The sequence below is a fragment of the Pteronotus mesoamericanus genome, unplaced genomic scaffold (assembly GCF_021234165.1).
Source record: "Pteronotus mesoamericanus isolate MK-2021 breed Mesoamerican mustached bat unplaced genomic scaffold, CSHL_Meso_final scaffold_232, whole genome shotgun sequence".
In the NCBI taxonomy this organism is placed as follows: domain Eukaryota; kingdom Metazoa; phylum Chordata; class Mammalia; order Chiroptera; family Mormoopidae; genus Pteronotus; species Pteronotus mesoamericanus.
Genome location: NW_026555311.1, coordinates 27,337,803 through 27,359,664, shown reverse-complemented (window position 1 = coordinate 27,359,664; position 21,862 = coordinate 27,337,803). Strand labels below are relative to the sequence as shown.

The 21,862-nt window shown below is 38.6% G+C and overlaps 1 protein-coding gene across 2 annotated transcripts in view; it reads left to right on the top strand.

Moving 5' to 3' along the window:
- Window positions 1-13,952, top strand: part of CDS1 (CDP-diacylglycerol synthase 1) — a 70,753-nt gene extending 56,801 nt beyond the window's left edge. Inside the window, exons 9-13 of one of the 2 annotated variants that reach the window (XM_054591794.1) lie at window positions 968-1,036; window positions 3,055-3,207; window positions 5,016-5,108; window positions 7,359-7,462; window positions 11,174-13,952. In XM_054591794.1, the coding sequence (XP_054447769.1) occupies window positions 968-1,036; window positions 3,055-3,207; window positions 5,016-5,108; window positions 7,359-7,462; window positions 11,174-11,303 (549 nt within the window). In that variant the 3' untranslated portion in view covers window positions 11,304-13,952. Of the gene's footprint in view, window positions 1-967; window positions 1,037-3,054; window positions 3,208-4,988; window positions 5,109-7,358; window positions 7,463-11,173 lie in introns of both variants that reach the window. The other variant, XM_054591793.1, reaches the window with a different exon arrangement.
- Window positions 13,953-21,862: the final 7,910 nt, after the last annotated feature.

The following is a 21,862-nucleotide window of genomic DNA, read 5'->3' as shown; positions in this document are numbered from 1 at the left end:
TAACATATTCAGATGTAATTAAGTAAGTTCACCCCTAAATCAATATGCTGTGGAACAATTTACTGTGATAAACTCTCTTTCAAATAATCAGCAGGCATTTGAATTTCAGTGAATTCACAGTTCATGGCCATACTACTGAATTATCTTAGGAGAAGGTGTATGCAGTCCCTTTGCCATGTCAGGATTGTCAAGAAACCACTTTCGCCAACCCTCTTGACTTTGAGCTTTATGAACATCATAAGAGGTCTATAAAGAGCTCATGTAGCTCAGGTATTACCCACCTCTGTCTGCAGAAACTTCCCTGGGATATTCATTTGGCTTCCACCTCTGCTGTTCCACTGAAAGGTTCATGACAGAAGCCATCAGTGATGTGATGACCAACTGCCTATATGTCAATGCTTAGGCTTAAAGGGCACCGAGGCAGTGAGTTCAGTCGCCCCTACGTGGTTTCCTCCTGCCCCTGCAGCACCAAGTTCCAGGCTTCCCTCCAGATTTCTCTTCCCGAAAGCCTCATTGACTGAGGAACAACTGCTCTAATCTGAAACTAACAATCTCTGTTCTTAGAAGTACAGCATTTTCCTTTCTTCATGGAGAAGGATGTGCAAATACTTGGGGAGCACATTCTGTATCTGGGCCTGTGGACCGTTTTGCCATTTCAGAAAGAAGCCATTGTCTGCATGGCCTCGGGAATACATGGAAATCTGTGTACTACAATGTCCATGTGTAGTTATCCTCATTCTATTTTTGCTGTATGTCTGATGTTTGAGGGCCTAATATATGTTACATACTACTAGAGAAACTTGCAAATAAATTGTCATCATGGAATGAAGAGAAGGTTGCAAAGCCATTCCAAGAATAAGAAAGGAGATGTACAATGTATTGTGGGAATACACTGAACAGAGCTTGCACAAGTATTGTGTGTTTTATGGGTGCACTAAATCTCTTTAATTTTATTTGCCTTTTCTAGTTGTCTCCTAAAAAGACTTGGGAAGGATTTATTGGTGGTTTCTTTTCCACAGTCGTGTTTGGATTCATTGTGAGTTTTACTAAAATTTTTATTTTATTTATATTTTGAAAAATGTTAGCAAGTTTGTCAGTCTATCTTAAACCTGAAAGAATTAAACCACAAAATGCTAATAACGTATCTATTGAAACCCACTAACCAGACTATTCTGTATGCCACTAACTCTCTGAGTCGGAACCACCTGGGGAGCTTAGTCAGCATCCCTGTCCCAGCCCTGGCCCAGGTCAGTCAGCCCCCAAGTTCATTCTGATGTACCACTAGGCCTGAGACCCTCTGCTGTGCTGTTGGGCATTAGCAATTTTGATCAGCTGTTTGGCCTTGTGGGGGACACAGGCGCTGGACCAGGTAGTGGCCTTGAGTAAAGCAGAGAGGGCAAGTGATGTTTAAGAGCGCTGCTTCCTTTACACTTGGTGCTATTTGACTTAGCTAGTGCTTCCTGCTGTGAGCCCAACGGGCAGCAGAATTGGTTAAAAATAGTTTATATTCACTTTTAGCCACGAATAATTGGTATTGTTATTGTTTTAAAAATTAGTCTGCAGTTATGGAATGTAGGTTCTTGTTAAAAGGTATCCCATAAGAATCAATAAAGTAAAATGGCTGGATATAAGATAAATATATATTTAAAAAATTACTGTTAGGGCCCTGAACCAGTATGGCTAAGGGAGTTGGGCCATTGTACCGCAAAGCAAAAGGTCACTGGTTCAATTCCTGGTCGGGGTGCATGCCTGGTTCGCAGGCTTGATTCCCAGTTTGGCACGTTTGAGGGGCAGTTGATTGATGTTTCTGTCTCACATTGATGTTTCTCTCCCTCTCTTCCTCCCTTCCCTTCCCCTCTCTCTAAAAATAAATAAATAAAATATTTTTTAAAAATTAAGAAGTTTAATTTTTTTAGGAGTGCAGTCCCCAACAGTTCTAGAATATATTCCATAGCTAAACATAAAGTAACTCAAAACACCACAGAGCTTTGAGAGAGAGCAAATATACAAATAAATGAAAATGTATCAGATTCCTGCCTGGGAAACCATAGTAATTCCTCTGTAATTTGCAAGTTCAGTTCATTCTCAATGAAAATTCCAATTGGATTTGATTAAAATTCATGAGTGTTTATGTTGTAGAATATTGATGTCCAGAGTAGTAAAAAGGGCTTTGATCCTGTCCAGTGTTTATATATTACAAAGCAGGGATAGTTAGAATATTATTAAATTAAATAATACTACAAGAATTTGGTATTATTAAAGACTAATTTAGAAATACTACAAGAATAGCCATATCATTGGAAGAAAATAAACAGCTACCCTGTAAGAATGTAATGCCTGACAAAAATAATGAGGAGGAACATGATGTATTTTTTAATAGATAATTTTGGGGAAACTGGTTAGAAGCCAAAAATCAGTTTATTACCATTCCTAGTGTCAGTTTGCTCTTCTATTAACCATTCTTGAGCAATATAAAGCAGTGAATGGCTATAAAAGAAGAGAGAATAGACTGTTGTCTAACAATTTAAATTTAAAATAAAATAGTTTGATTTATGTATTTTCTTCCACAGCTAAGAACAGCTATATTAAAAATTGCAGTGAGGTAGTCAGGAAAAGAATCAAGTTTAGTCAAAGTGCTCTGGGCTGATTAAGAACAACAGTGTAAGAACTTCAGCCCTGTCTCTCCCGTACCTTAATAATCATTATGCCTCTGCTAACATTAATGATATGTACTTTAGGAAAGTCAAACCTTGCTGGAATCCTCGTTTGAGTGTTTAAATCAGCTTCTTTTTCTCTCTTGCCTTCCCTCTTTTTATTATGGTCGTATAGAGATAATCTCACTGATTTTGAAAATGCTGTTGGTTTTCCAATGGCATTTCAGAGTCTTTTATTCGGTCAGGTTAGACTCTTGAACCTTGGGAATATATAGCAGAACTTGAATGTAAAGAAACTTTGGCATTTTATTTCTGGCCTTTGTGCTGACGCTAAATACACACACAGATGCACATGCAGTTTTTCATGCAATGTTTCATGAGCTCTTGCTTTGTTATTCAGGCTGCCTATGTGTTATCCAAATACCAGTACTTTGTCTGTCCAGTGGAATACCGAAGTGATGTAAACTCCTTCGTTACAGAATGTGAACCTTCAGAACTCTTTCAGCTTCATAGTTATTCCCTTCCTCCCTTCCTGGAGTCAGTGTTGAGACAGGTAAGATGAATATGGGTTTGGATCCTGTATCCCCCAAATTAAGATTTTCATAAGAAATTAATTTCTGTAGAATTTTTAAGTCTATGATACATGAGTGGTTTCACTATCTGCTTAGCATCAATAATTTATTCTAGCACTGTGTAATTTCCCTTTCTTGAAGATAAAATGAATATTACTGTGATAAACCTGTGGTTTATTAAGAATTTACTTGCCTAATGGTTTGAATACTGATGGTAAGTTATCTTGTATTTGTTTTGAAAACATTTAAAAATATTTCTTATATTATGACAAATTGAATTAATTACAATAAGTTTCATATGTAACTGGCATGGATTGACTCCATTTAAAAGGAATTAACAGTCACCAGCTCAAAGAGTCGTTGATTTTTTTTTTTTTTTTAAGGCAACCTTTACTAGTACAGAAAACTGCTCCTAAAAATCAGTTTCCTAGGTAAAGAGATTGAGCAAAACAAACAAACAACAAACAGAACAGAACAGAAAAACCAAAACTCATAGACACAGACAACAGCCTGTTGATCACCAGGGGGAAGGGGGAAGAGGGATGGGGGGAGGTAGACGGGAATGAAGGGTGGACAAATGGTGAGAGAAGGAGACTTGACTTGGGGTGGTGAACACACAGTACAGTGTACAGATGATGTGTTGTAGAACTGTATACCTGAAACCTATAGAAAATTTTTAACCAACGTCACCCCAATAAATTCAGTAAAAAAATCAGTTTCCCTTTCAAAGGCGCACTGCTGCCATTGAAAGGCAACCTTGAGGTCTCACACTAAGGATGTTGACGTGTTGCCCAGTAGAGCCTTGCTGGGGACGCTGGCAGGCCTGGAGCGTGCTTGCTTACAGTGGGGAAGCAAGCGGTTGCGTTGGTAACACGTGTTCATGTGTATATCTGAAACATTTTAACTAAAGTCCATAACTTTGAGAAGAGGTTAACCAATAAATTATTTCTCTCCTTGAGTGCTCAGTACATGGATTCCAAGAATTTTCTTTCAATGTCCAAGCCATCTGTTATCTGCTGTAAAACTTGATATTGCCAATCTTTAATTAGGTTTGGAAAAAGGTCCAAAGATTGGTGTTCTCAGTAGTGGTTATAAAACCACACCTGCTGTGCACTGTCTACAGTTTGTAGTTTCAGTTTATGTGAAGTGGAGCAAGAAGAGAAAAGTGGAGCAAGAACTAAGAATTTAGAAAACAATTTGCAGAATTCTCAATTTTTATGATCTCTGCAAATCTTTTATAATTGTCTTGTGGATGCACATTTTGGTATACTTTTAAAAGCAACTTATTTTCACTTGTATTCCACAGCACTTAACTTAGTATTAAGAGAAAGACCAACTTTTCCCTCCCTTTGTCATAAAATTAAAGTGAAATACAAAATTAATTATATAATTACAAAAACAAAGTGCTACTCGTAAAAATATTTAGGCATTGACTCACCTGATTCTTGGTAAGTCTACAACTCAAGTGCTGTAGAACTTTCTGGGCGCACTGTGCAGTAGCCTGTCAGCTGCAGGGCTTCAGCGCGCCAGGCGCCATGAGCACGTGCGCAGAGGGAACGGGCAGTGCTGGCTGAGGAGGGGATGGTCATGAGAACTCATAGTATATTTTTCTCCCATGCTCCTGGAAGGTTGTGAAAGTAACAAAAATGTGGTAAGTGCGTTGCCTTACTGCTTATGCCACGGCTCCTAGCTTAGGCGGCATACTCAAATACAATTTTAATGCAGTTAGCCCCAACCCCTCCCCTCTTCTGTTCCTCTTTAGGAAACAGTGAACTTGTATCCTTTCCAGATCCATAGCATTGCTTTTTCAACATTTGCCTCTTTGATTGGTCCATTTGGAGGCTTCTTTGCCAGCGGATTCAAAAGAGCTTTCAAAATCAAGGTATGTTCTGTTATATCATTAGAGAATATAATTACATAATGTAATAGAGTTAGAATTTGCTTCTCTGTTGGTCTCACACATTAAGCCTCTGGGCAAAAATCTTTGGTTTCAGCCTCACAGAAATGCTTCCTGGTCGATTTGAGTGTGCTCTTTCTTGTTAGGTTTTGGTCAAGCCATGTCATGTCAGCCTCTTTTATAGAATGGCAAAATGGCGTGTGTTACATAATGTTGGGACAAGCACAGAATCTTGGTCCGTCGAGTGCTCATCCAAGAATCCAGCCAGGAATTGTGTGAAGATTTGTGTCTTGCCACAGTCTCACTTCAAGGGACGGACAGGGGAGCCTTTCCCTGTGCACAGGGGAATATGTGACCATCCATCCTACTGGATCAGGGGACAGCACACTTTTTTTGTAAAATTGTGTTTGTTAATCATTTCTTAGCTACTCAATTCTGAACTCTGCCATTGTTGTATGAAAGCCTGGCAGGCAATATGTCAATGAGTGAGCATTTTAATTACTTTGTAAATAGTTAATAAAACTTTATTCACAAAAACAGGCAGCTGACTGAATTCAATCTGTGGGCCATAGTTTGCTGATCTCTGTCCCGGATACTTAAAATTACCCCTATGTTCCCCCTGGCTGGTGTGGCTTAGTGGGTTGAGCGCTGGCCTGTGAACCGAAAGGTCACTGGTTCTATTCCCAGTCAGGGCACAAGCCTGGGTTGTGGGCCAGGTCCCCAGTTAGGGGTGTGCAAGAGGCAGTTGATCCATGTTTTTCTCATATGTCATTAATGTTTCTCTCTTTCTCTTTCTCTCTCTCTAGAAATGAATAAATAAAATCCTTTAAAAAATTAAAATCATCCCTATGTTTTAAGTTAGATTTTCATAAAGTGACACATATTTGCCCTATTATCTCAGCTTTTCTCACGTGGCTTCTCTAAGATAAGACTGAATGTTGTGCCATTAGAAGTGAGAGAGGGCAGGCCTCTCTGAGGTGGCATTTGAGCAGGGACCTGAGAAAAGGAGGAGAATGAGTCCTGCAGAGAAATTTAAGGACTAGCATTCCAGCGAATGCGAAGGCACGGAGGAACTAGGTTTCCTGGTGAAGGGAGTGAGAACAGGGTGGCTGGTCAGACTGCAGATGTTGGTGGGCCAGATCACAGAGAGCCCCAGAAGCCAGGGAAATAAGTGAACTCAGTGAGGACTTGAAATGGAGCAGATAGTATGTAAAGTGGGATGCAATATACAGAAGTGTGTAAGATGATGTCCCTGTTCTCAAGATGCTCACTGCACACTAGATAATCCCCGCTCACAAAGAACCACAGCAACAGCCGTGCTTGCCGGTGCCCTGTGGGGCTGCACGCAGCAAGTGGAACTCAGTCTCCCTGGCTCTCTGTGCTTTGGTTTGTAGAGAAGAGAAGGAAGAAAATGTGTTGGCAAAAATTAACCAAGATTTTCTCAATTGTTTTAAACAGAGAAGTGTTATCATTTAGAATGTTATTTTCTTTAATGGTCTCCAATCCAAGGTTTCCTGTTGAATAATGAGATTTTTTTGCATGTCGGAAATGAAAGTGTAATTGTTATTGCGTTTTGGATATTTTCAGGTTGCCTGAGTAAACTAGAAGAGGAAATTAGTCACTCCATTTCCTGGGCATTGAGAAACGGGGATATATCTGTACAATCACTGTGCACAGGCTTACTAACCATCCCCTCCATTCAGTGGACTAATGTGTCCCGGGTGAATTATCTATTTTGATTTCCTTTTCACCCCAACGCTTAAAAAAAGAAGAAACATTTATCATAGTAGTAAAATGTTTATTTCAGAGTCAGAGCTATTAGGATGCATATGAATTAGATAGAACTAGATGTGCATCTGTAACAATAGAATAGCTCCTCAAATAGTTTATGCTTAAACAGAAAAATAGACTGTAAAAATATTAGATTAGCAATAGCTGGTAGCTCTTTTGATTTAGAAAAAGTTTTCTTAATTAAAAAAATGCTACATCTAGTCAATATTTAATTAGTGTTATTTGAATGCTTCTGGTCAATTCAGTAATCACTCTAACATGGGCATGTATTCAAAAAGCGTAGTTTCAGTCTGTTAGAACTCTAATAAGTTTGTATTTAGTGGGAAAACCCAATAGTAAGGTACTTTCCTTAGTGTCCATGATACCAAAGAGACATTCTTGGCTAAGAATTTTATAACAATTGATTTTTTTAAAATTTGCTAATTTGTTGATTTGTTTTTAAAGGACTTTGCAAATACCATCCCTGGCCATGGCGGAATAATGGACAGATTTGATTGTCAGTATTTGATGGCAACGTTTGTGCATGTCTATATCACAAGTTTTATAAGGTACGCTTAGGTTTTAAAAAGATGTTTTCGTACTCGATTTCCTGAAGTTCTCATTTCCGTAGGCATTAGTTTGAATGAGTTACTTTTTCTGTCAGTGGTGATCAGTGACACTGAAAGGGAACCGTGGCCCCTGGAGCTCTGCCACTCCCATCGTAGCCCTGAGCAGTGTGGTTAAATTATAATTATTTTATATGCATTTGAACTTAAAAAAATAGTATATATTATGGTCTTTATAGGGCCAAGTTAAAATCCATTTAATATGGATGGTGCTACATTAGAACATCAGAAGATTTAGTTTCTCAACTTTGGGTATGGCAATGATAGTGAATATGAAAATTAAAAAAGAGGATACAGTAATTCATCCAGTTCACCAGTTACTGCTCGAGGGCCTGTATGTGTTGAGAAACGTTCCTGGCACGAATATCGCTAAGAACAAACCAAACCAAGTCCCTGCCCTCAGAGCTTACATTCTTATTAGAGAGTTGGAAGGAGAAGGAGCAGAAGTGGACAATAAACAAAAATAATTTAGCTTGACATGTGGTTACAAGTGCCACAGAGAAAAGTAAAACCAGCCAGGGGATTATGGTTGTGTGGGTGGGGTGGAGTGGGGTGAGTGGAAGGTACTGTTATTTCCTATAGGGTGGTTTATTCCTGTTTTTAAAACAATGTTTTAGATCTTCCCTGAAACACCCGTTTGGGGTGTGAAAGCTATCCACATGTTAACTTCATTTCCCATGGTCTCTACTAGTGCCTAAGCCATAGAAACCATGGATTTCCTTCATAGATTTATTTGGAGTGAAACTCATATTTATAGATCTCTAAATACACGTTTTAAATATATACCCACAGCAGCATGAGAATTTCTGTATTAACACTTCTTATTTTCTTTCAGTAGCATTGTTAGGAGTGTATATTTTTCTTGAGTAGTTGTTGCTTTATCTATTTCATTAATCTTTTCAAAGGCTCAAATTCTGGCGTTGTGAACTGCATTGCATGTTTGTTTTCTATTTCACTGATGTCCATTCTCATCCTTCATTCCATCATCTTTCTTTAGGTTCAGTCTGCTATTTCTCAAGCTTCTTGAGATAAAACTGACGTTATTGATTTTCAGCCTTTTTGTCTAATATTCTTACTTATGACTGTAAATTTCCTCTAAAGTACTTCTTTATTTTCATCCTAGATGTTGTATTTGTATTTTCATTATTCCATTACAAGTATTTTCTGATTTCCAGTATTATATCTTCCTTGACATGTGAATTATTTAGAAGTGTATTGATTCATTTCCCAAAAAATGGAGATTTTTCTCATTCTCCTTCCTTTGTTGATCTTTGCCTTAATTCCACTAAGGTCAGGAAAGATACTCTGTATTATTTCAGTAGTTAACATTTGTTGAGGCTTGCTCTATGCATCAGTATATTGTCTGTTCAGGTACCGGTTCTGTGTGCACACCAATGTGCACCCTGCAGTTTCTGGTTGGTGTGTTATATATGCGGCAGTTGGGTAAAATTTAGCTACATCTGTACTGATCCTGTTTTGGTTTTTTTCTGCTCCCTTTATCAGTTACAAAGAGAAAGCTTTGTCAAGATCTCCCACTACGATTGTAAATTTACCTGTTTCTTACTTTTAATTGTTTTGCTTTATATATTTTGAGTGTATTAAGTTTATACACATTTAGGCCCGTCATATCTCCCTGTTGAGTCACTCTGAATGTCATTATAAAATGTCCATCTTTATAAACTACTTGCTTAAAGCCTATTTTGTTGGATATTAGAGTAGTTACATCAGCCTCTTCTGGTTAGTGTTTGCATGTATTTCTTGCCCATCGTTTTATCCTTATATTGAAAGTATGTTTTTCTTCTCTAACAAGCATATAGCTGCATTTTGTTTGTTTTGGTATAACCCAGTTGTCTTTGTCTTTTTATTTGGAGTAGTCGGTCTATTTCTGTGATTTATTTACTGATACATTTCAGTATTAGTAGTTAGTGGTTAAGGCCTCAGAACTCTATTTTCAGCAGATGTCATCTTTTAGGCCATTAACTCATCTTCCCCTACCCTCCCCTCCCCTTCCCTCCCCTCCCTTTTTTTCTCCCATGAGGGAGAAATCATGCCGAGCCTTATTTTATGCCATTTGAAAGCAAATATTTAGACTAGTAGAAATACAGTGCTAGTGCCAGGGTGCAGCTAGCTGGGAGCACCTGCTGACAATTTTGCGTTTAGCTGAACTTGCTAGAAAAACCTTCCTTTTCCCTGTGGGCCCCTACTTGGGGTTTATGTTATGAAGTTGCTGAATCTTTTGAAGAAATATTCGACAAGCTGTGTCTTGACTTGAGAGACTAGGGCTGTAAGAGACACGTGGCTGCCGTTTTCTGGCATCTGCACGAGGTGGCCCATGGGATGGTTGCATCTGAGTGCTGTGCAGTTTTTTAAATCCAAGATTCTCATTGTGAGATCACTGTAGAGCAGGCACTTCTTTGTTGCTGGGTCGTCTGCTTCCCATAATTCCACTTGAACTGAACAGTCCTTATTATAAGTCATAATTTAATTACCCATGTAAATGTCTTTCTCTGTACCATTCTGAAAATGTTACTTCTGTGTTTTTCCCATTGGATTTTACAGGCTGCTCTTCTCAAAAGTAAGCCATACTCTTCTATTCAAGTGGACTGTAAAAATTTCAAAGGGTAATACATGTACATTAAAATCTGAATGAGGTTCATTCTGAATATGACAAAGTAGCACTTCAGGAGTTCACACAGGTGATCTCCAGTTTATAAATGGTTGAGTTCTGGAGCCCAGCGGGTGTCGCAGCAGGGAAAAGTGTGAGGGTAGGAGCCCTGTTCTGGGCTTTTTCTGACTCAGAGTGCACCATCGAAGGGTGGGAAGACAAGGGCTGGAGCAGGAATGTTGGACGAGCTCACCTGAAGGGAGCCCCTGAGGGCAGGGCCTTGTGCTGGCTGCTGAGGGCGCACCGCAGCACTGGCCTTAGGCACTGCAGTTCAGCCTGGGCTCTTCTCTCTGCCAAGACCGCTGGGGGCACGGGTGAGGAGGGCAGAGCTCTCCTCCTCCTCCTAACTAGCGCAGATCCGCCTTTCTTTTGACTCTTAGAGTGGGTTTACCTAAGACTCTCTTTGAACAAAGGCTGTGACACCTGTTGGAGATGCAGGTAGGAATTCAGTGCTAGGCCCAGAATCTGTGTGTCCTGTCCCTTGAACATTCATAGTTCCCAGGGGTGTTTCTTCAACAAAATACCTTCCATTGTCTGAAATTTCTTTGAAGCTAATAAGTGAAAGAACATTCTCATGCCCTCATCCACCAGGAATTTCGCTCCTTTCCTTACAGGATAGTTTTTGGGTCTTAGTCAATCTCAGGATTCATTATCTATCCCCATCTCTAATTCTCAGGTTGCTCTTTAGAGATTTTTTTGTAGAGCTCAGATCTGCACCCCTGTATTGCCTAGTATTGTGTCTGGGTTTTGTGTTTGTGCATTCTTACCATAGCTAGACTGTATGCCTCTCAATGGAGAGCCACTTGGAGTTATTTTCCTGCTATTGACACTAACACTGGGCATTAAAGTGGGCTCTGATCAAGAGCTGTTTCAATTCTGTAAAGATTAGTCCTTTACACTTAAATGCAGTGTTTACTTTAAATTGTGGGCATATGCCTTCTTTGGCTCTCTTAAAGTAGCATGAACTTTCTTTTTTGCTTTGTTATCAGGGGTCCAAATCCCAGCAAAGTGCTACAGCAGTTGTTGGTGCTTCAACCAGAACAACAGTTAAATATATATAAAACTCTGAAGTCTCATCTCATTGAAAAAGGAATCCTGCAGCCCACCTTGAAAGTATAACTGGATCCAGAGAGGGAAAGGTTGAATTTGACAATAAGGAGTTCTACAGAAAAGCTCTGCCAGATGAAATTTTGTAAATGTACAGAAAAATGGTTGAAAATGCAATAGATTGAAGTCTTACAGACGTGAATGTTTCTTCTCTGAAATTACTGTGAATATTGAACAAACACTTGATCTAAGTTATGAAATAAGTTGCAAACCATCATAAAAATATCCTGTACTTTTTCTAAAGTGTATTTTCTGATGTGAACTTCCTTTCCCTTACTTGCCATTTTCATAATTCAAAAGACTTGTTTTAAAGAGTCAAATACTATAAAATGAGTAAATTGAGGATGTCTTAAGAGTGCACCTGGCAGTGTGCCCTTTGCACAAATATTTGCTTTTGCACTTGGAGCTGCTCTCAACTTCAGCCGAATGTTTTATGTAAGGCACAACAGGAAGCTAGTTCTCCTCTTTTAGTTTGAAGTATTTTCTGAAGGCCTGACTTGTATCCAAAAAAAAAAAGATTGTCCACTTTTCAAAGTAAGTAATCATTTGCCAGGGGAAAACATTCCACTTTCAGGCAGATTTGAAATTCATGAGAGGTAGACTGAAATTTCTAACTTTATTGGCCAATATCAAATTCTACTTCTGATAAAGTTGTTTGTAAAACTTAACATCGCAAAAACTTTTCAAGAGAAACAAAGGAAAATTCTGCTGTGAAGAACATAACATGTGCACCCTCCACAGATGACAATAGCTCAAGAGACAGCGTAAGACAGTGACTTGGCACAGGCCACCTTTTGGTCAAGTTCTCCACTTTTCCTTGTTTCCTTGTGAACTGGTTTCTATAAGTTTTGTAGCCACAAGCACAAAAGATCAGTGTATAGGGGAGTGAGCAGGGGTGGTGGCTGAGGCAGAGGTGGGGGGCTTGGTTGACCACCTAACCCATCCCTGGATAAAGTTCTGCATGTCAGTGTCCTGGGTGCCTCCCTGCGGTCTGCTGCGTGGCCGATCGGACGCTCACCTGGCAAGAAGGAAGATCTGCCGGAGACCCAGCCTCAGACTCACTCCTTGGGAGCATCTAATCTCTGACCCTTTCCTCTTTCACATCATGTCATAAAACCTGAGGACATCAGCTGATGATATTTCTCTTCCAAGAATGAAAATCAAGCAGAAAGTGATGCCCACCAAGAACAAAAAGCACACAAATGCCAAACCTTTTGCTGATGGACTGGACACTGTAACCAGATGAGGACAAGTTTCTTAGCAGGGAATGTAAATAAGCTAATGTTGCTGTGTGCTCTTTATAACCATACTTCATTGTATCAAAGAGTCAGCAATAAACCTTTGAAAATTGCCTGTTGTTCCTTAGCTACATGTTCAGAGAGGAGAAATAGATATATTTTAAAGAATGTTTTACTAATGAAAAGAGTAAATATTTTTTTGTTTAAATCAGAAACACATTTCAATTATTTTATATTTCTGTTCTACTACTACACCTACAATCAAAGATTGTAGCTATGCCTGGCTTCTACTATAGATATTCCTGGGATGTAACTATAACTAGCAGCTTCATCATGTGCACTACATGATTATAGGGGATAGGAGATAGAGTGAAATTCAGTATCAAGAGAGCATTTCCTTGGTTTGGCGTGCATTCAGTCGATGCCTCACAACTGGATGTATTCGGTCAACATTATTTCACACTGTTCCATGAAAACCTAGAATTGGCATCAGAAATGTTATTACAAGAGAAAATGTGCACTTTTAAAATCAGGCTACCTATAGGCTAATTTTCAGCATCTCATTATTTGCCTCATAAAAGCTCCACATGTCAATCATAAAAGAACTTAGCATACCAAAGTTTAAAAATAAAATGAAAATTTTGTAATAATAACTTGCGTTGAAAACTTGATGATTTGCACAATAACAATTCCTTGGAGATACGCAGTTCCCTTGCATTTTCTTTAATTGCTGAGACAGTGCAGTGCAGAATTATCGAGCATCAGAGAGCATCCCTGAATACATGTCCTGTAAAGTCAATATTATAATAAAATAATTAAGCTAGAAATATTTGGGGTCACAGTAACGGCCTTCCTCAAATATACTTTTAGAGTTGGGTGTACATTATTTATGTAAAAAAAGTAAATTCTTTTAACAGATCTCTCAACTAACTTTCTAGTGAACTTTTTTAACATGTATATTAAAATAGAAGCTATTTTATCAAAAGATATCCGTAAAACCCTTAGATCCTTTTTATATTTGCACTATGAAGAGGGCTTGAATTCTAGTATAGCAATGTGGTGATAGAAAAATGAGAGACTAGGAACTTCCTTCATAGTGATGGCTAGTTGTTCCAAATTTGCTATTTTTGAAGGGACTCTAATGGTACTAATTGCTTTTAAATCTGTGGATACAAATGTTTCCTCAGTGTTTTCCCCTTTGTGGTGGTGCATATATGTTCACTGTCTGAAAATAAAAAGACCACACCCACCCATCTTTTTTTTTTTTCATTTACAGTATCTCTTCATTTGTACTGTGTTTTGAACAAAGATAGTATCACCTTGTTCAAAGAAAAAGAAAAAGTAGAAACAATGTACATATATTGTGTATGGGCAGGGGATCCCTTATTTGTGTCACCTGGTTCTTGAATCTTTTACTTAAACATAGGAAAATAAAACAAGTAAATCACATTTTGACTTTGTTGTGCCATTTTCTCATTGGAGAAGAAACATTTATTCAAGTGTTTACAAAATGATGATGGATAAACATAAGTATTGTATATTACATATTTTCAATCACTAGCAACTACAGTGACAGCTTCAGGGATGGGGATAGTTAAGTTCTGGTGATGACTGAACATGTGTTTGTTGAGAGGTGATATCCTTCTAATAGAAAAAGTACTGATTTTTTAAAGATTTTTATTTTTTAATTATAGTTTATTCCTAATGCTATTACGGTTGTCCCAATATTTCCCCCTTTACCCCCCTCCACCCAGCAGCCCCCACTCCCTCAGGCCATCCCCCCACCATTGTTCATGTCCATGGATCATGCATATAACTTCTTTGGCTACTCTATTTCCTATGATGTACTTTACATCCCCATGACTACTTTGTAAAGACTAGGTACTGGATTTCTATGGCATTTGCCACGGTTTATAATCACCCATGTTGACTTTTGTGACTGATCCAGGTCCCACTAGAACCAGTCCCACTAGGGTTTTAAGTTACATGGATGCCGAATGGCACCTGTTTTGATTGGTCAGTGTGTTCCCAGTGTCTGGCTCAGTGCCAGCATTCCCTAGGCCCTCAAGCTTCAGAACAAATGAATGGGTTTGGGGTCTGAAGACAACTGTGCACATTCCCACTTGTGTCTCTTGGACGGCCCCTCCCTGCCCAACCCATTTTTCTTTAACAAGGCTGTGAGATTGGCTTCATTATTCCTATTGCTGGGGTCACTTTAAGGGTTAAGTAAAAACTTATGAGTGAGCCGATTTGTGTCCAGCCTTGAGGAACTGATTAGTAATCCTGAGTTTCCTCTCTTGCTCTCTGCTCCTCTCTTTTTGCACATCTGCAGTGGGAAGTGACAGTTTGGTAGGACTGAACAGAAAGGTAGCCACGTCGTTAGCCACACTGGATTTAGGCAGTGTTACAGTGTTCTTTCAGTGGCAGACATTTCATCAGTTCATGGCAGTGAACTTGGAACGTCTACCGGACACCCAGCACAGTTTCTTTTGTTCTAGCACCAAGAAAAAGTATTAGAACTAGGAGTTCTCTGCCTTGAGACAGAGGTATATGCCAGATCAGGTGGCTCTTTGTCACAGCAATGACAAATGTATAAACCAGGCCCGGGAAGATGGGACACCACCCTTCCAGCCTCCAAGGGGGAGCTGTCTGCCTGTTTGGATAGTCCACAAACATTTCTCTGCCTGCTTCTGAAACTTACAAAATTCAAAATTCACTTTTTGAGGATGGACTCGATTTGGAAATCTGTAGGTGGTGGCTGCAAATAAAAAGCAGGTCTAGACAGTGGAACCCAAATCAAAATCCATTTCTTCCTTCTTGTGCTTTCCTGTGCAAAAGGGAAAACCTTGAATCATCAGGTGACATCGAGAGTCACTGAGTGTTGATGGATAGTTATCTGACAGTGACAAAGTTTTCAAAAGGAGCAGAGAATACGGTCTGGTTCTCTAATGTAGACAAAGGACATGGATGGGTAAAGCAAAAGCCATGTTGCCCAGAAAGAGAAAATGACTGAGGGGCAGTCAGCTGAAGGTATCTTAGTGGAAGAAATCTCAAACTGCTCGCTCTGTCTCGAACTTACAGCACAACAGGGTATGGAATTTGGAATTTAAGTTCTCAAACCCTCCTTTCCAGTGTGCATCCAGCCGGAGTTTAAGGAATCCAGGTGCTTTTCTATTGAAGAATGTGCAATACCAAACTTCAGACAGGACCTAGAGTAGTAAGTTGGAAGAACATATTTAAATAATCAACTATATCTTTGATCAGTTATCATATATCTCAAAAACGTGTGAAAATAAATCAGAGGCTTCTGCTAGTACAGGTAAGAGACGTTTGAGGGACCAGTCCAAGATGGCGGCATAGGTAGCTCACCACCCCCAGGAACACATCAAATGCATGCCTATCGTTAGAGAAATTCCTCCTCAGAGACAGCTTGGAGCCAGTTGAACAGCTGCACAACAAGCAAGAAACAAGGATGCATAGAGAAGGTTGGGGAACCACAAGAGCTCTCCAGGAGCTGAGGGAACAACCCAGGGCAAGAGGATCTGGTGAGCACCATTGTTTACACTTCCCAGGCTCCTGGCTAATGGGCAGGGGCTGCATCCAGCTTCTCTTGCCAACCTGCAGGGCACTGTAGTGTGTCCCCAAACACCCTTTGTGTAGTTAGAAACAGGAAGGAGCCATAGTGCACCCAAGGTGCCCCTCCACCTGAAAACTGGTTCAGCAGGTACAGCAAAGTGCTGCTTTGCACACCCACTGGGCTGTGTGCACAAGGAGCTCCCCAGCTGCAGAGAATGTGGAACTAGCAAAAATGCTGCTGTACGTGCAGGGATAACCTGTCCAGAGAGTACAGAAATAGTGGCGCACTATGTGCTTATACGGGGCTGACCCTCCTGGAGAGAGTGTGGAGCGAGCAAAACTTTGTAGTACCGACATGAAGGGCTACCCCATGCAGAGTGAGTGGCGTACTGCTGTGTGTGTGTGCAGGTTTGCCCTTTCTGGAGAGGGTAAAAATCTAGCACAATATGGCTCAGCCTGACCTCAAGGCTGCCCCATCCAGTGAAAGGGTGGAGCTGGTAGGGCACTGAGGGGCAGGCACACAGTGTGGCCCCGCGCTTACCCTGTGCTGTGGACATTTAAAGTAACAGGGCACTGACCCAGGGCTGCTACTGTGGACAGAGGTACAGCCAAATGCATGAGGAACTGCACTGTCCAGACAGGAAACAGAGCTGGTGGCATGTTAAGAGGCAAACATGCAAAGCAGCCCCACCCAGACCCTGCTCTGATCACAGACAGTTAACGCAACAGGGCACACCAAGAGTGAACCAAACAGCTCCATCTACATCAGGTAGTCTGACCAAGATTAGAAGCCAAGGAAGCACGCAAACACCAGGCTGCCCTACCGACAACCCACTCCTTACAGCCAGGCCACAGAACAGGCACCACACACAGCTGCCTTGACTACAATTGACCTGTCAAAACTATTCACACACTCTACACAGAGACCACTCTTTCGAGACTGGGAGAGAGCTATTCTATCCACTTCACAGAAAGAAACAAAGTAAAAGAAGAAAAGCAGGCGGAGACAGAAGAATATGCTGCAAATGAAGAAACAAGAAAAAACTCCAGAGGAAAACCCCAATGAAATGGATATAAGTCATTTATACAATAAAGACTTCAAATAAATGATCATAAGGATATTCAGCAAATTTGAGCATACAATAAAGGAACTCAGAGAATACTTCAACAAAGAGGCAATGTAATAAAGAACCTATCAGAGATGAAGAATATAATAACTGAAATGAAGAAAGCATTACAAGGGATCCACAGCAGACTAGTTTATACAGAAGAACAGATTAATGACCTGGAAGATAGAATAGTGAAAATCACTCAATCAGAACAGCAAATGAAAAAAGAATTTTTAAAAAACAAAGAGAGTAAAAGTGATCTCTGGAATATCATCAAGCACCCTCACATTTTCATTATAGGGATTCCAAAAGGAAGAGGAAATAGAGGAGGAAGAAGATCAAAGAGAAAATCAAACAAAATCAAACACTGCCTTGAGACAAATAAAAATGAGAATATAACTTTACAAAATTTATGAAATGCAGAAAAAGCTGTTATAAGAGGAAAGTTTATAGTTATACAGGTCTACCTCAAGAGGCAGGAAAACTCCCAAATAATCTAAATTTACACCTGAAGAAACTAGAAAAAGAGGAACAAACAAACCCCAAAGTAAGCAGAAGGAAATAACAAAAATCAGAGCAGAAATAAACAAAATAACAAAGAAAAACAATAAAAAGGATTAATGGAATTTTTAAAGGATAAATAAAATTGACAAACCTCTCACAAGATTCATCAAGCAAAAAAGAGAACACAAAATCAGAAATGAAAGAGAGATTACAACCAACACCAAGAACCACAAAGGATTGTTAAATAATACTATGATTAATTATATGCAAACAAATTGAACAATCTAGAAGAAACATAAATAAAATTTGAGAAACATGTAACCTTACCAGACTAAAGCAGGAAGCACCAAAGAATCAATGAAATTGAAGCAGTAATCAAAAAAATATCAACAACAAAGACCAAGAACTAGATGACTTCATGGGTGAATTCCACCAAACATTTAAAGAAGATTTAACATATTTCGCCATGTACAATGCTGCGTTTTTGCCCAAATTTTTTAGGAAAAATTAAAGATGCACATTACACATGGGTACTGCTAATTCCATATCTATATAAATGTTTTTAATTCTTTTATTTATGCTTCTGCATTAAAAATGTGGCCCTGGAAAGCAATAATGATATCCATATGTAAAATAATACCCTGGAATGTAATCATTGGTTTTATTTCTAAATATAAATAAATAAATAATTGAATTAAAACCAAAGTTTTTTTTTTCCCTGAAAGTTTGGGCGCAAAACGTGGGTGTGCATCACACACAGCAAAATACAGTAGTACCTATCCTCCTTAAACTATTCAAAAACATAGGAGCAGGGGAAACACTTCCAAACTCCTATGAGGCCAGCTTACTCTGATAACTAAACCAAAGGCTCTATGAGAGAGGGAGAGAGAGAGAGAGAGAGAGAGAGAGAGAGAAAGAGAGAGAATTTACAGTCAATAACCTCAATGAATATAGGTGCCAAAATTCTCAAGAAAATACTAGCAAACAAAATTCAATAGAACATTAAATGGATTATATACTATGAGCCAGTGGGATTTATACCAGGAATGCAAGAGTGGTTCACCATCCACGAAACAATTAATATGATGCACCACGTCAATAAAACCAAAGATAAAAATCATAGAATTGTCTCAATAGATGCAGAAAAGCATTTGACAAAATTCAACATCCATTTATAATATAAACTTTCAACATAGTAGGTACAGAAAAAAATTACCTCAACTTGACAAAAGCTATGTATAACAAAGCCATGGCTCACACCATACTTAATAGCACAAAGCTGAAAGCCTTTTCTCTAAGATCGTGAGCAAGACAAGGATGCCCAAGCTCACCACTACTACTCAATATAATATTGGAAGTCCTAGCCACAGCAATCAGGCAAGAAAAAGAAATAAAAGGCATCCAAATTGGAAAGGAAGAAGTAAAGCTCAATATATGTAGATGACATAATCTATGTAGAAAACCCTAAAAATCTACCAAATATTAATAAAATTAATGAAAGAATTCTCTAAAGTAGTGGGATACAAAATTAATAAACAGAAATCCATTGTGTACCTACACACTAATAACAATCAGAAGGAGAAATTAAGGCTCTGACTGGTATGGCTCAGTGGATTGGGCATCATTTTGCAAACCAAAAGGTCGCCAGTTCGATCCCCAGTCAGGACACATGCCTGTGTTGCAGGCCAGCTCCCTGGGTGGCATTGTGCAAGAGACGACTGATTGATGTTTGTCTTGACTTTCCCTTCTCTCTAAAAATAAATAAATAAAATCTTTTTTAAAACTGTAAAAAAAAAAGGAGAAATTAAGAAAACAATCCCATTTATAATTATCTCAAGAACAAAATACCTATGAATAAGTTTAACCAAGGAGATATTCTAAAAACTAACAGGGGTGTCCAACTTTTTGGCATCTCTGGGCCATACTGGAAGAAGAAGAGTTGTCTTGGGCCACATATTAAATACATTGTGGCACATAATCACGAGAAAATCTCATAATGTTTTAAGTAAATTTAGGATTTTATGTTGGGTCACATTCATCGTCATCCTGAGCTGCATGCAGCCTGTGGGCCGCAGGTTGGACACCTCTGCATAGGACAGTGAAAAAATAAATTGAAGAGGACACAAATAAATGATTATCTTTAAAATGAACATACTACCCAAAACAATCTACAGATCAACACAATTGTTATTAAAATAACAATGACATTCTTATCAGAACTAGAACAAGTAATCAAAAAATTTATATGGAACCACAAAGACCTTAAATAAGCCAAAGCAACCTTGAGAAAGAAGAACACATTGGGAGGTATCATATGTGCTGGTTTCAAACTATACTACAAAGCTGTAAGAATCAAAACAAAATGGTACTGGCAAACAAAACAAAACAAAACACATTGATCAATGGAACAGAATAGAGAGCCCAGAAATAAATGCTTGCTTATGTCATTAACTAATCTGTGACAAAGGACATAAGAACATACAATGAAATAACAGTCTCTTCAATCAGTGGAGCTGGGAAAACGGGACAAATATATGCAAACAAATGAAACTGGACCACTCTCTTACATCATGTATGAAAATAAACTCAAAATCAATTAAATGTAAGAACTGAAAGCATAAAACACCTTGTAAACAACTTGATATCAGTTTGAGTAATATCTTTTTGTATATGTCCTGTCAAGCAAGGAAAACAAAAGCAAAAATAAACAAATGGGACCTCATCAGACTAAAGAGCTTCTGCACAGAGAAGGAAACCACCAATAAAAGATGAAAAGACAACCTGCTGAATGGGAGAATATATTTGCAAACCATTTATTGGTAAGTAGCTGATATCCAAAATACAGGGGTGAGCAAAAGTAGGTTTACAGTTTTTCATACGGAAAAATACTCATAATAATTAATAAATAATGCAAGCATAAGCTCTGTGTTTCACATACTCACAACTGTAAGCCTACTTTTGCCCACCCTGTATATAAGAAACAAATACAACTCAATAACAAAAAAAAAATAAACAGTCTGATGAAAAAATGGGCAGAGGCTAGGAAAAGGCATTTCTCCAAACAAGACATACAGATGGCTAACAGAAATATTAAAAGATGCTCAATATCACTGATCATTGGGAAAATGCAAATGAAAACCACAGATAGATATCACCTCATACCAGTCAGAATTGCTATTATCAGAAAGACAACAAATAAATAACATGTGTTGACAAGAATGTGGCAAAAAGGGAACCCTTGTTCACTGTTGTTGGGACTGTAAATTGTTGTAGCCAATATGTAAAACAATATGGAGATTCCCCAAAAAACTGAATATAGATCTACCATAGGACCCAGGAATTCCATTCTAGGTATTTATCTGGAAAAAGAAAACCCCACACTAATTCAAAAAGATATATGCACCTTTATGTTACTTGCAGCATTATTTACAATAGCCAAGATATGGAAATAGCCCATGTGTCCACCGAGATGAATGGATAAAGATGTGATACCCACACATACACATACACATGCACACACAATGGAATATTATGTGGCGATAAAAAATGAAATCTTGTATTTGTGACACCATGGATTGATGTGGAAGGTATTATGTTAAGTGAAATAAGTCAGACTTAGAAAGACAAATACCAAGTTTTGCCGTGTATAATGCACACTCGCATTTTTGGCCCCCATTTTCAGGAGAAAAATCTTTTGTTTTAATATTTTACTTCAATTATTTATTTATATTTAGATATTTGTTTTCTGTATTATAAAGGAATTTCAGCATTTATATTAGAACATATTATGACATAATAAATTTTATGTAACAAATTACAAAACACAAGAACAGTATAAGTTATTTCAGGTACTATTCATGTATAATGCACATCCTTATTTTTCCCTCAAAAATTTGGGCAAAAAGTGTGCATCATACACAGTAAAATATGGTACTTTATGACTTTACTTATATGTGTAATATAAAAAATAAAACCAAATACCAAAACAAAAAACCAAACAAAGACTCATAGAAACAGAGACCAAAGGGACGGTTACCAGAATGGAGTGGTTGGGGGATGGGTAAAAAAGGTGACGGTGAGTATAGTCAATAATGTCATGATAAGGTGGCATGGTGACAGGTGGTTACTAAAATTAGTGTGGTGG